Source organism: Balearica regulorum, chromosome 24 (genome assembly GCF_011004875.1).
Source record: "Balearica regulorum gibbericeps isolate bBalReg1 chromosome 24, bBalReg1.pri, whole genome shotgun sequence".
NCBI lineage: Eukaryota > Metazoa > Chordata > Aves > Gruiformes > Gruidae > Balearica > Balearica regulorum.
In genome coordinates, this window is record NC_046207.1 from 2,086,044 (window position 1) to 2,095,122 (window position 9,079).

Consider the following 9,079-nt stretch of genomic DNA (forward strand, 5'->3'; position numbering starts at 1 on the left):
GCAGCCCCGCTGGGGCCTCGCGCCGCGCTACTCTGTCGCTATGGCGACGGGAGGAGAAGCCCGCGCGCGGCGGCGGGAGCTCGGCTGGGGCCGCGGGGCTGTCGCGACAGAGTGCGGGTCCCCAGGAGCCGGTCGTGTGTCGGGGCCTGGCGGGGCTGTCGCGACAGAGTGCGGGTCCCCAGGAGCCGGTCGTGTGTCGGGGCCTGGCGGGGCTGTCGCGACAGAGTGCGGGTCCCCAGGGGCCGGTCGTGTGTCGGGGCCTGGCGGGGCTGTCGCGACAGAGTGCGGGTCCCCAGGGGCCGGTCGTGTGTCGGGGCCTGGCGGGGCTGTTGCGACAGAGTGCGGGTCCCCAGGGGCCGGTCGTGTGTCAGGGCCTGGCGGGGCTGTTGCGACAGAGTGCAGGTCCCCAGGGGCCGGTCGTGTGTCGGGGCCTGGCGGGGCTGTGGCGATAGGAGCGGGGTTCCCAGTTGCCATCTGCGTGTGCAGCCTGGTAGGGCTGTCGTGACAGGAGTGAACGCCCTAAGGGCTGGTGGTGTGTGCAGCCCGACAGGGCTGTCAGGATTAAGAGTGTGGTCCCCGAGGCCGGCCCTGACAGTACTATCACAATAACAGCCAGATTGTCACGATAAGAGTGGGCTCCCTAGGACGACCCCTGTCAGGACTATTGTGACAGGAGTGGGGTCTCTGAGGCCAGCCCCAGCAGGGCTGTCACGACAGGAGTGGGGTCCCTGTGCACCCAGGGGTGACCCCTGTCCCCCACATCACTCCCAGCCCCACAGGCCTCAGGTCCCTGCCGGATCCCTGCCGGATCCCTGCCGGTCGGCAGCAGGCCGGGATGGAGGCGGACGGAGCCCTGGCCCCCGGGGTGCTGGAGCGGGAGCTGCGGGCGGCGGTGGCGGCCGACGAGAGGCAGGAGAGGGAGAACGATGCCAAGCTGCGGGCCGTGCGCCAGCGCGTCCCCTCCTACGAGGAGTTCAGGTCGGACGGGGGACGCCGGGGTGGGGGGTGGGTTCGGGTGCTTCCCTACCCCAAAGGGCTTCGCCGATGCCATCACCGAGGCTTTGCCCGGTGCCGGGTGCTCCTGCCGCGGGGCTGACCCAACCTTACGGGTGGGGTTTGGAGCTGTTTCTTTTGGAGCTCCAATTTTGGGACCTCTTAAGAGACAAAGTCACCCAGTGGGTTTTGAGCTCCGACCTTGCTCTGAGAGGGGACCAAGCTGGTTATCTCTGCTTTCTGCTCCAGGTGGCCATGAGCGCAGCCTGGCAGGGCAGCAAACCCAGCTTCAGCGTTCCCAAAAAGGCCGAGGCGCCATGGTACAAAGCCCTGGTTGGACAGAAACTCGTCCTTGTTTAAGATTTAACCCCCAAAAAATCATCAGGTTGACCTATGTGGGGTAAGATCTCAGCTGTTCCTGCCGGGAACGGCCGGCTTCAGGGCAGGCCCTCATGGTGGCCAAGCTGTGGACCAGCAGCAGGGTGGCACACTCGTCTCTCACCCGTCCCCAGACACAGCACCCATCCTCCAAGCCCTGCCGGCCTGCCCTGCCCTCCCTTCCCTCCCCGCACGCCCCATGCCGTGGTGGTGGTGGTGCAGAAGAAGAGGGTGACGCGTGTCCCCTTGCACCCTGCCCAGCTCCCAGACCCGTCACCGCTTTGTCCCGGGTGGTTTGTGAGCGGGTCTGTGGCCCGGGGATGGCAGGGATGCTCCGCAGAGGCAGCACAGGGCGCTCACAACGCCCGCCAAAGTCCTGGGTCCACCTATAGATCTGTCTGTGGGAGTCCCTGTCCCTTGACATCCACGGATGGACCTACAGGTGGATCCAGGACTTTGACCATCCCTTGGTAGACTTATACGGGATGAGGTTGAATTCCATTCACGGCTTCGTCTCCGCCTGCATTTGGTCGTGCTGCCTGATCCCTGAAAGGCAGGAGAACTCTTTAAAATGGTGTTTTCTCCCCCAACCTTCTTGCCAGTCCCTAGAAGAGGATTTCTGAGTGATTTTAAGCTGGTTTATCAGTGTGTTGGTAACGGTAGAAGTAATCCGAGGGAGGTAACAGAGCAGCTTCTTTCTGTGGGCGCAGCATCTTCACTCATGTAGCCCACACTAGCACAGGAGGAGACCTGGACCCCTTCAAAGCTCTTCTGCCCATCATTGGGAGGACGTAACTGCAGGGATTCATCCTACGGGATGAGAGGAACCACGTGAGCCACTGAGTCCAGGCTGCTGTAGTTAGTCACAGATATCAGTGTACTAAGATGCTGAACTCAAGTGAATCCACAAAAACGTACCCGCGCAGCACACTGCAAGCTATGAAACAGTCCCTAGACCCTGTAAGAATTTAGGATCTTTCCTCCGGAAGTCACAAAGCCATAGAAACTTCAGCGTATCGTAAGAAAAAAGCAGGAGGAAACAGTTGTGCCAGTTCCTCGGGCTCTGGAGGAACTGTTGGGTGGAAATGCCCAGCTCCTGGGAGCGAGCCACACATACGGGGAAATTCCTGCCTCGTTAGTCCTGACGATTGGATTAACACTGAGCACGTGAGGAGGATGTGCCTGCCAAGTGCCCCATGCCATATCTTCTCTTTTCCACGGACCCTCCCCTCTGATGCTTCATGATCTCATTTTGATCTTGTTTGATAGCATCCCAGACTGGTTTGGGTGGGAAGGGACCTCACAGCCCATCCAGTGCCACCCCCTGCCGTGGGCAGGGACACCCTCCACTAGCCCAGGTTGCCCAAAGCCCCATCCAACCTGGCCTTCAACACTGCCAGGGAGCCAGGGGCAGCCACAGCTTCTCTGGGCAACCTGTGCCAGGGCCTCAGCACCCTCATGGGGAAGGATTTCTGCCTCACATCTCATCTCCATCTCCTCTCCTGCAGCTTCAGGCCATTCCCCTTGTCCTGTCGCTCCCTGCCCTTGTCACCAGTCCCTCTCCAGCTTTCCTGGAGCCCCTTCAGGGACTGGAAGGTGCTTTAAGGTCTCCCTGGAGCCTTCTCTTCTCCAGGCTGAACAAGCCCAACCCTCTCAGCCTGTCTCCATAGCAGAGGTGCTCCAGCCCTCAGATCATCTCCGTGGCCTCCTCTGGCCTGGCTCCAACAGCTCCATGTCCTTCTTGTGCTGGGGACCCCAGAGCTGGACGCAGCACTGCAGGGGGGTCTCACCAGAGTGGAGCAGAGGGGCAGGATCCCCTCCCTCAACCTGCTGGTCACGCTGCTGGTGATGCAGCCCAGGACACGGGTGGCTTTCTGGGCTGACAGTGCACATTGCTGGCTCATGTTGAGCTTCTTGTCCCCCAACACCCCCAAGTCCTTCTCCTCAGGGCTGCTCTCCATCCCTTCATCCCCCAGTCTGTGCTGATGTTGGGGATTGTCCCAACCCAGGGGCAGGGCCTTGCATTTGGCCTTGTTGAACTTCATGAGATTCACATGGACCCACTCCTCGAGCCTGTCCAGATCCCTCTGGATGATACCTACAGCCCAAACTCAGAAATTCCCTCAGAGTATTTGATCTTGCTGAGTACCCCATCCTCTTGTTACCTGCAGGAACATCGTGCTGGCATCACACCTGAAGCCCCTAGAGAAAAAGGACAAGATGGGTAACAGGAGGAATGTGCTGTGGAATCCATGTGCAGCCCACACCAAGGCCCCACAAACCAGCAACGTGGAAATACCCCAGGTAAGGGAGAAGCTTTCCAGGACTTCGTCCACATCTAAAAATTACTCTAGAATAATTTGGGGATTATTTTAAAGTGCAAGCATCATTCAGAAATATCTCTTCCCTCAAAGTCTCTGGGAATACTGGTGTTTAGATAACCACAGGGTTGTCTCAGCCCCTACTCCATGGCTGGTAAGGGCTTGCACCAGCTGCTTCAAGAAGAGTCTGCTTCAACCCTGTGGGAATCCAAGACCAGCTGCACTGCGTCGGACCAGAGCTCCCAGTACCCTGCCTCTGATGGCGGCCAGGAACAGATTCTTGGGGAAGAGTGCCCTCCCTTGACCGCCCTCTTCCAGCTGGCTGCAGTTTAGAGGCCGAGTGCCAGGCGCGTGCATCTGGATCATCACATTTCGTAGCCACAGACTGCAGATCTGCGAACGGAGCCAGTGCTTTTTTGCCCCACGGTTTAATTATGCATGATATGGAAAAGTGCTGTTTCGTTTAAAACCTGCTGCCTGACGAGTTCACTGGATGCTCCTTAGTTCTTCAGTTGTGGGAAACAGTGACTAAACATTTTCTATCCAGGTCATTTGTGATTTGAGTGACATCTGTCCTGCCCCCTCTGGTAGACTCTGCCCACGCTGGAGACTCCTGGTGACTGGACACGTAGCCAGGGATGTTTCCCATAGATGTTTCTCACAGATTTTTTTAACACTGAATTTCATTTGCCTGTTTATTAGGAGATCCTTTGGTACCTCTTCTACAGAGCTTTGTGTTCGCTTGGCCTGAGCGATGATCTTCCCAGAGCAAATTCTGTTCCTAATCCCGTTAGCGCTTGGGCTCTGATCTCCAGGGCTTTTCCATTTTGTGTTTAGACACAGCCTGATGTTGCTGTGCCTTGTTCTCGCTATCTGTATAAAAGCCTAAACATTTTAATCCTCCTTCAGTCCATGCGTCAGTTAAGTCAGCGGTGATGAGTTCAGCAGTTCAATTACATATTATATAAAACAGGATTTCCTTTTATCTGGAGATGCCACATTGAGCTTGGCTCTCTTTTAGTGCAAGCTCTCTGCCACGGACCCGTACAAATGCAGTACGTTATCAGACGGCATGTTTACATCTCATATCTTTTATCTCCTCACTCCTTTGATTTGCCTCGCACTGCCTGAGATGGAGCAGAGGTTTTTACTGAACTACCCTGATCTCCAGGAGATCCTTTCCCGAGCACCAGTGGTGGATTCAGACTGGGCAGAGTGGTTCTGGTTAGGGTTGGGGTTGCTCCACCACTGGTCTGTGTTCATCCATGCCGGCTTTCCTGTCTCATCCATTCTTCCATTATTTTCCCCTGAAGTTCTCTGGTTTCTATGGGGCTTGAGGAACCTGGTATTTCTTTGTCTTTATGTTTTGCCACCTCACAAGCTTTATGCAGCTCTTTGTGCTGTCGAAGCCTGTATTGAAAACATCTCAGCCATCCACAGGTTGATTGGGGAGGAGGGAGGGGATAAAAATCTTTAAGTGGGAACAAAACAAAAGGAACTAACTACTTTTTTTTCCTTCAGGAATTGGATAAACTTCCCAGAACCTCTGCAGAATTTTACAGAGATTGGCGCAGATGCTTCAAAAGCAGAAAAGAAAAATACCAGTTTTTGCTTGAACTCGGAGGGAAGGCCTTGGGCAGAATCTTTCAGGCTGACTTGGGCTTTGGCCTCCTGGGTGAATTCCTTGCAGTGCTGGCAGAGAACATCTGTCATGAAGACCGAGGTGCCATCCTTCAGATCTTACAGAGCCTGTCGGGCACTAAGCGCTTTGGGTTAAACGTGGATCTTCTGAGCGAGTCGGAGAAAGAGAGCAGCAGGGATTTGTTTAGGAAACTGCGGAGCATGAGCAGGGATTGTTGGACCGCTGGCCATCCCAGTGGCCCAGCTGGCAGCGAAGCAGAGAGGGAAGCCCACCTCATGGATGCCAGCTTGCAAAAGGAAACTGAGGAGAAAAGGAAAGTGATGGAGCTGATGAAAAGTTACCAGGTCAACTGAAGGAGCAGAAGCGCCAGGGTCATGCAGAAACAGAGCACAAAAGAGGCTCACAGCTTGACTTTGGCATCACTGCGTGAGACAGCTAAACCAGATTCTTCTGGAGTGGTGTTACACACTTCTCTGTGCCTGGGAGCCACCCAGAGCAATAGTTCTGCACAAATAAAGGTTAGTTATCTGAGGACTGTGTGGTGATCTCTGGGGCAGGGTGTCCTCACAGAATGGCTCTGTCGGAATCTCTTAGATGAGGAGAACAAAGCAAAATTAGGCTGGTATTTTTGAAAAAGAAACCAAAACCCAAATAGTCCCTTCCCTTTTTCATCTCTCTGTTGTCACACAGGGGATTTAAACAACGTTAGTCAATGACACTTCATGTTTAACCGTGCAGCGCTGAAGGTTGAATGGGCTGATGGAGGTGGAAATGCTCTGCAAGGTGATGTATCTGGGACTGATCCAACCAGCTCTTTTATTATTATTTTACCTCAAACAGCAAGGCATGGGGTAAGGTGTCCCTGCCCATGGCAGGGGGGTTGGAACTAGGTGATCTTTGAGGTCCCTTCCAACCCAAACCATTCTGTGATTCTATGAAACCTCAGAGATCCTGTCGCCTCACAGTCCTATGACCTTGGACACTATCTAGTTTGCTGAAATTCCACATAAATTGAAATTTAGAAGTAATTAACAGGCATCAGTCCAATAAAGAGACTCTCCAGGACTGCCTAATACTGCATCTAAATTGAGTAGCCCTTGTTTTGGCTGCAGACTTGAAGGCACAGGGCACAGCTCAGCACCTACCCACCAAGCTCTCTTGCAGTTCTGGCCTGGGAGGATCCTCGAGCTTCTCCCAAGTGTGCTGAGCAGCGCAGTGGATGTTACACTGCTTGGACTGCCTTGAATTCAGCTCAGGAACAACTGCCAGGTCCGTTTTGTTGCAAAACCCAGCTAAAGGAGCAAAAGGTAGAGTCATCTTGGCAGACTACAACCATCCCTCTCCCACCTTCTCTGTAGAACCCACTAGGCACCTAACTGATTCATCTCTGAGGCCTGGCACTTGAATGTCAGGCTTTGTGCCATCTCTATCTTTTCTACAGAGAAATTGTCCAGAGGCTCAGGGCTTGCGCTCACATCCTACGTCAAGGATGGGAACAGCCTGCTGCATCCCCATCACTTGGGGAAAGGCAAAATCCCTGTGGTTTGGTGAGCAGACTCAGGAGAAATTAAGTACAGGAGATGTGGTATGAACATTTAGGGGAGGATGGGCTGTTTGACCAGCTGGGATCAGTTTCCCAATCAGTCGGTTCATGGTCTGACCTGACCGTCCGCTTAAGAAGTGCCAAAAGCTGAGCCGGAGGTCCGGCCAGAGTCTGTGGGGAGCAAATAGCTCACCTTCACTGGAGCAGAGATGCATTTAAGGCCTCCAGGGCTGGTTCCAGCATCAGCCCAGGCAAGGGTGGTGTGAACAAAAAGCCTCACTCCACCACACAGGGAGAGGGAGTCCCAAACATTACCTGTGCAAAGGGCCTTTGGCACACAAACCCTTGGAGAGCCAACAGGGAGGATGTAGAAGTCTAAATACCATGTTCAAAACCTCTTCTGGGCTACAGAGGTAAGCTGTCATCAGAGGAGGGTCTGCTCTGGGCTCGTTGTGCTCGAAGGGATCAGAACAATAATTAACATTTACTGCACGTGATTCTTTCAAGAAGTCCTCAGTGGTTCCCTCGTTCCCACCACACTTCCCACTGCTGCATCTCCCCTCTGTGGCTGTGCTGCACAAATGACCTGCCTGCTCATTGTCCAGGACACGGATGTCAACGCTCTAGAGCAGCTGGGAGAGCGGAGAGGTTCTAGAGCCCGTGTCCCAGGGGACAGCCTGCCCGGGGGGACACAGAGTGCTTCCCAGCAGATATTCGGCTGGGATGGGATACTTCAGCCGCAGTTTGATCCCCGCTGTCAGCCGCGTGCACTGGGGGGGAAGTCATTTGCAAACCCCGTCTTTGCTGAAGGAGCTGGCGTGTGCACCATCCCTGCCCAGTGCTGGCACTGCTAACCCCACGTGCAAGTTCCTGCCATCCCCACTGAGGACGCGGTGGCTGGGTTGGTTCTGCTGAGACCACCCAATGTGATGGAGACGAGGCTGCCAGGAGCCACCATTCTCCTCTGCATGGTAGATGTTCTCCACGCTTTTGCAATTGAAGAGAAAGGAGATGTGTTCAAGAAAATGGCTTGTCCCGCTTTCCTGATGTTCGACAACGCCGCTTACTTGGCTGACATGACCTTCGAACTCCCTTGCAACTGCAAGCCTGAAGAGGTCTCTTCTGTCATCTGGTACTTCCAAGAGAAGGTGGGCAGCCACAAAACCACGGTCCTGACGGACTTTGCTGGCACCATGGTTGTGGATTCGGGCCATATCCGTGCAGGCAGTGATGTGCTGAAGCGTTTCAGTATCCGGATGTTCAGTCTCATCGTCTTCCGAGCCCAGGAGACAGACTCGGGACACTACCTGTGCGGCACTAAGAAAGGAGACTTCTTTTACGGCTACGACGTGGACGTGCAGCCCACCAAGCACATCATGGTGGCTTTTGTGGACAGAGGCCAGCATGTCCAGGATGACTACACGGAAAAGCTCTTCAGCCTCTTCACCACCTTCTGGGACTGGACCAGATGCGACCGCTGCGGGGTGAGAGGTGAGCAGCGGCGGATCGGGCTGTGCTACCTGCGGAGCACCCAGCTGCACCCTCGCTATCGCGCTGCCATGCCCAACGTCACGTCCTGCGGCTCAAAGGCTGTCCCCACACATTTCCAGCACCGTGGCCGACTCCGGAGACCTGAGGTGGCCATCCGAAGCTGCCTGACCCCTTGCCTGAAGGAGGAGGTCCCCGAGGAAGGCGTGCAAGCCATCTCCAACGTCATTTCCAAGCTGGGCGAGAAGCCCTGGCTGCCCCGCGTCCCCACGCAGTTTCACAAGCACCCCATTGGAAGCGACCTGATCATCGCATGCCCAGGAGCCCGGCCTGAGCATGCTGTGGCCTGGGACAAGGACTCTGTTCGGCTTTACCGCTCCCGCTACCTCATCAATGTCAACAAGAGCATGCGGGTCTTCATCGACCATGGAAACCACCTGCACATCCAGCGGGTCCGGGTCAGTGATAGAGGCACCTACTTCTGCTGGCGGGAGGGCAAGATGGTGGCCGGCTTCCGACTCAGTGTGATGTACCAGCAGCGGCGCAGGCGGACACTCAGCGATCCTGAGACCATTTATGCCATCAAGGCCATCGGCATGAGCTACATCCTCATCAGCATCATCTTCATCGTCATCCACGTGTGCCGCTGCTGCTGGCGGGTGTTCAGGTGCCCTGCCAGGATATAGCATCTCCACGGCCCCGACGGGTCACTGT

General features: G+C 55.3%; 2 protein-coding genes across 2 annotated transcripts; both read left to right on the forward strand.

Moving 5' to 3' along the window:
- The first annotated feature begins 24 nt into the window (after nt 1–24).
- DNAAF19 (dynein axonemal assembly factor 19) lies at nt 25–5,846 on the forward strand. The gene is made up of 4 exons (XM_075775016.1): nt 25–111; nt 780–978; nt 3,543–3,675; nt 5,214–5,846. The coding sequence occupies exons 2-4, from the start codon at nt 836–838 to the stop codon at nt 5,685–5,687; spliced, it is 750 nt and encodes a 249-aa protein (XP_075631131.1). The 5' UTR covers nt 25–111; nt 780–835; the 3' UTR covers nt 5,688–5,846.
- A 1,960-nt stretch (nt 5,847–7,806) lies between these two features.
- FAM187A (family with sequence similarity 187 member A) lies at nt 7,807–9,051 on the forward strand. The gene has a single exon (XM_010308249.2). It carries the CDS (start codon nt 7,807–7,809, stop codon nt 9,049–9,051), a length of 1,245 nt encoding a protein of 414 aa, XP_010306551.2.
- The last annotated feature ends 28 nt before the right edge of the window (nt 9,052–9,079 follow it).

Coding starts and splice junctions, on each gene's coding strand:
- FAM187A (XM_010308249.2), top strand. CDS start 7,807: ATGGAGACGAGGCTGCCAGGAGCCACCATTCTCCTCTGCATGGTAGAT.
- DNAAF19 (XM_075775016.1), top strand. CDS start 836: ATGGAGGCGGACGGAGCCCTGGCCCCCGGGGTGCTGGAGCGGGAGCTG. Junction 979..3,542: donor CCCTCCTACGAGGAGTTCAG/GTCGGACGGGGG, acceptor TGTTACCTGCAG/GAACATCGTGCTGGCATCAC. Junction 3,676..5,213: donor GCAACGTGGAAATACCCCAG/GTAAGGGAGAAG, acceptor TTTTTCCTTCAG/GAATTGGATAAACTTCCCAG.